At 53.0% G+C, this 983-nt stretch overlaps 1 protein-coding gene across 1 annotated transcript in view; it reads right to left on the reverse strand.

Moving 5' to 3' along the window:
- IBA57 (IBA57, iron-sulfur cluster assembly homolog (S. cerevisiae)) overlaps positions 1-245 on the reverse strand; it is a 4,158-nt gene extending 3,913 nt beyond the window's left edge. Inside the window, exon 1 of the mRNA XM_009880515.1 lies at positions 146-245. Coding sequence (XP_009878817.1) covers positions 146-245 — 100 coding nt within the window. The remainder of the gene's footprint in view (positions 1-145) is intronic.
- Between the last annotated feature and the right edge of the window lie 738 nt (positions 246-983).

Genomic DNA, 983 nt, shown 5'->3' on the forward strand with positions numbered 1-983 from the left:
TGTGTTGAGGGGGCAGTCGGTACTGGGCACCCCCAGCACGGAGGGGCGGCAGCAGCCCGGTGGCACCCGGGTTCCCCGGGCCAGGCAAGGGGACGGTGGCCCCGGCCATGGAGGAAGCGAAGGAAACGGCCTAAAATAATCTAACCTCCTGCGGTTTGGTTGTGCGAGTCCTGGGGGGCCGCCCGGGCTACCTCTGCCCCGCTGTCCCGGCTGCTCGCAGCGTTCCTGTCCCCTTCATCAGTCATTCCCCCTCCTCCCTCCCCTCCGCTGAGCCTTTAATTCCCTGGAAAAGGCGGACAGAGAGGGTACATACCCATTCTCCCCCAGTGGTGGTTTGGCTAGCGCACTGGAAAATGCTGCTGATCCAAAAGTTCCTGTTTCCCACTCTATTTTAATGCTCCGTTACTTCAGTTTCTGTAGGACCCATCGGGTGCCCCCATCCTCTTTTAACGCTCCTCGGAAAACGGTCAGTTCTGGACTAAACCGTAGCATTTTGACAGTGGGAATTTCTACAAAGTGACGTTGCACAGAAATAAACTCCCTGCTTTAAAAGCATGGAGCTGAAAGTGCTGTTCTCCTGTCTCTTTTTAAAGACGTTTGTTAGCGCTATTGTGACAAGCTCAGTATTGTTTGTTCACCAAACCTAAAAACTCACATTGTTACAGTGTTTCATGAAAGGCAGCTGCTTGGCAGGATGGGGCAAGATAGCCAACATCTAAGCAAGCAAGGCCAGGCTGCAAGGTCGAGTTATGCTAACATCATAAATTGTGAAAAGACTTGGGAGGAAAGGAAGGGGGGAGGCTCAGTCGAGTTATGCTAACATCATAAATTGTGATAAGACTTGGGAGGAAGGGAAGGGGGGAGGCTCAGGAAGACGAGGAGTATGTGATATGAGGAAGACATGGAGCCTTCATCCCTGCGACCACCAAAAAGCAAAGGAAGAAAGAGGACGACCCCCTAGCAACAAACCGCGCAGACGCAGA

The sequence above is a fragment of the Charadrius vociferus genome, unplaced genomic scaffold (assembly GCF_000708025.1).
Source record: "Charadrius vociferus isolate BGI_N301 unplaced genomic scaffold, ASM70802v2 scaffold12, whole genome shotgun sequence".
NCBI lineage: Eukaryota > Metazoa > Chordata > Aves > Charadriiformes > Charadriidae > Charadrius > Charadrius vociferus.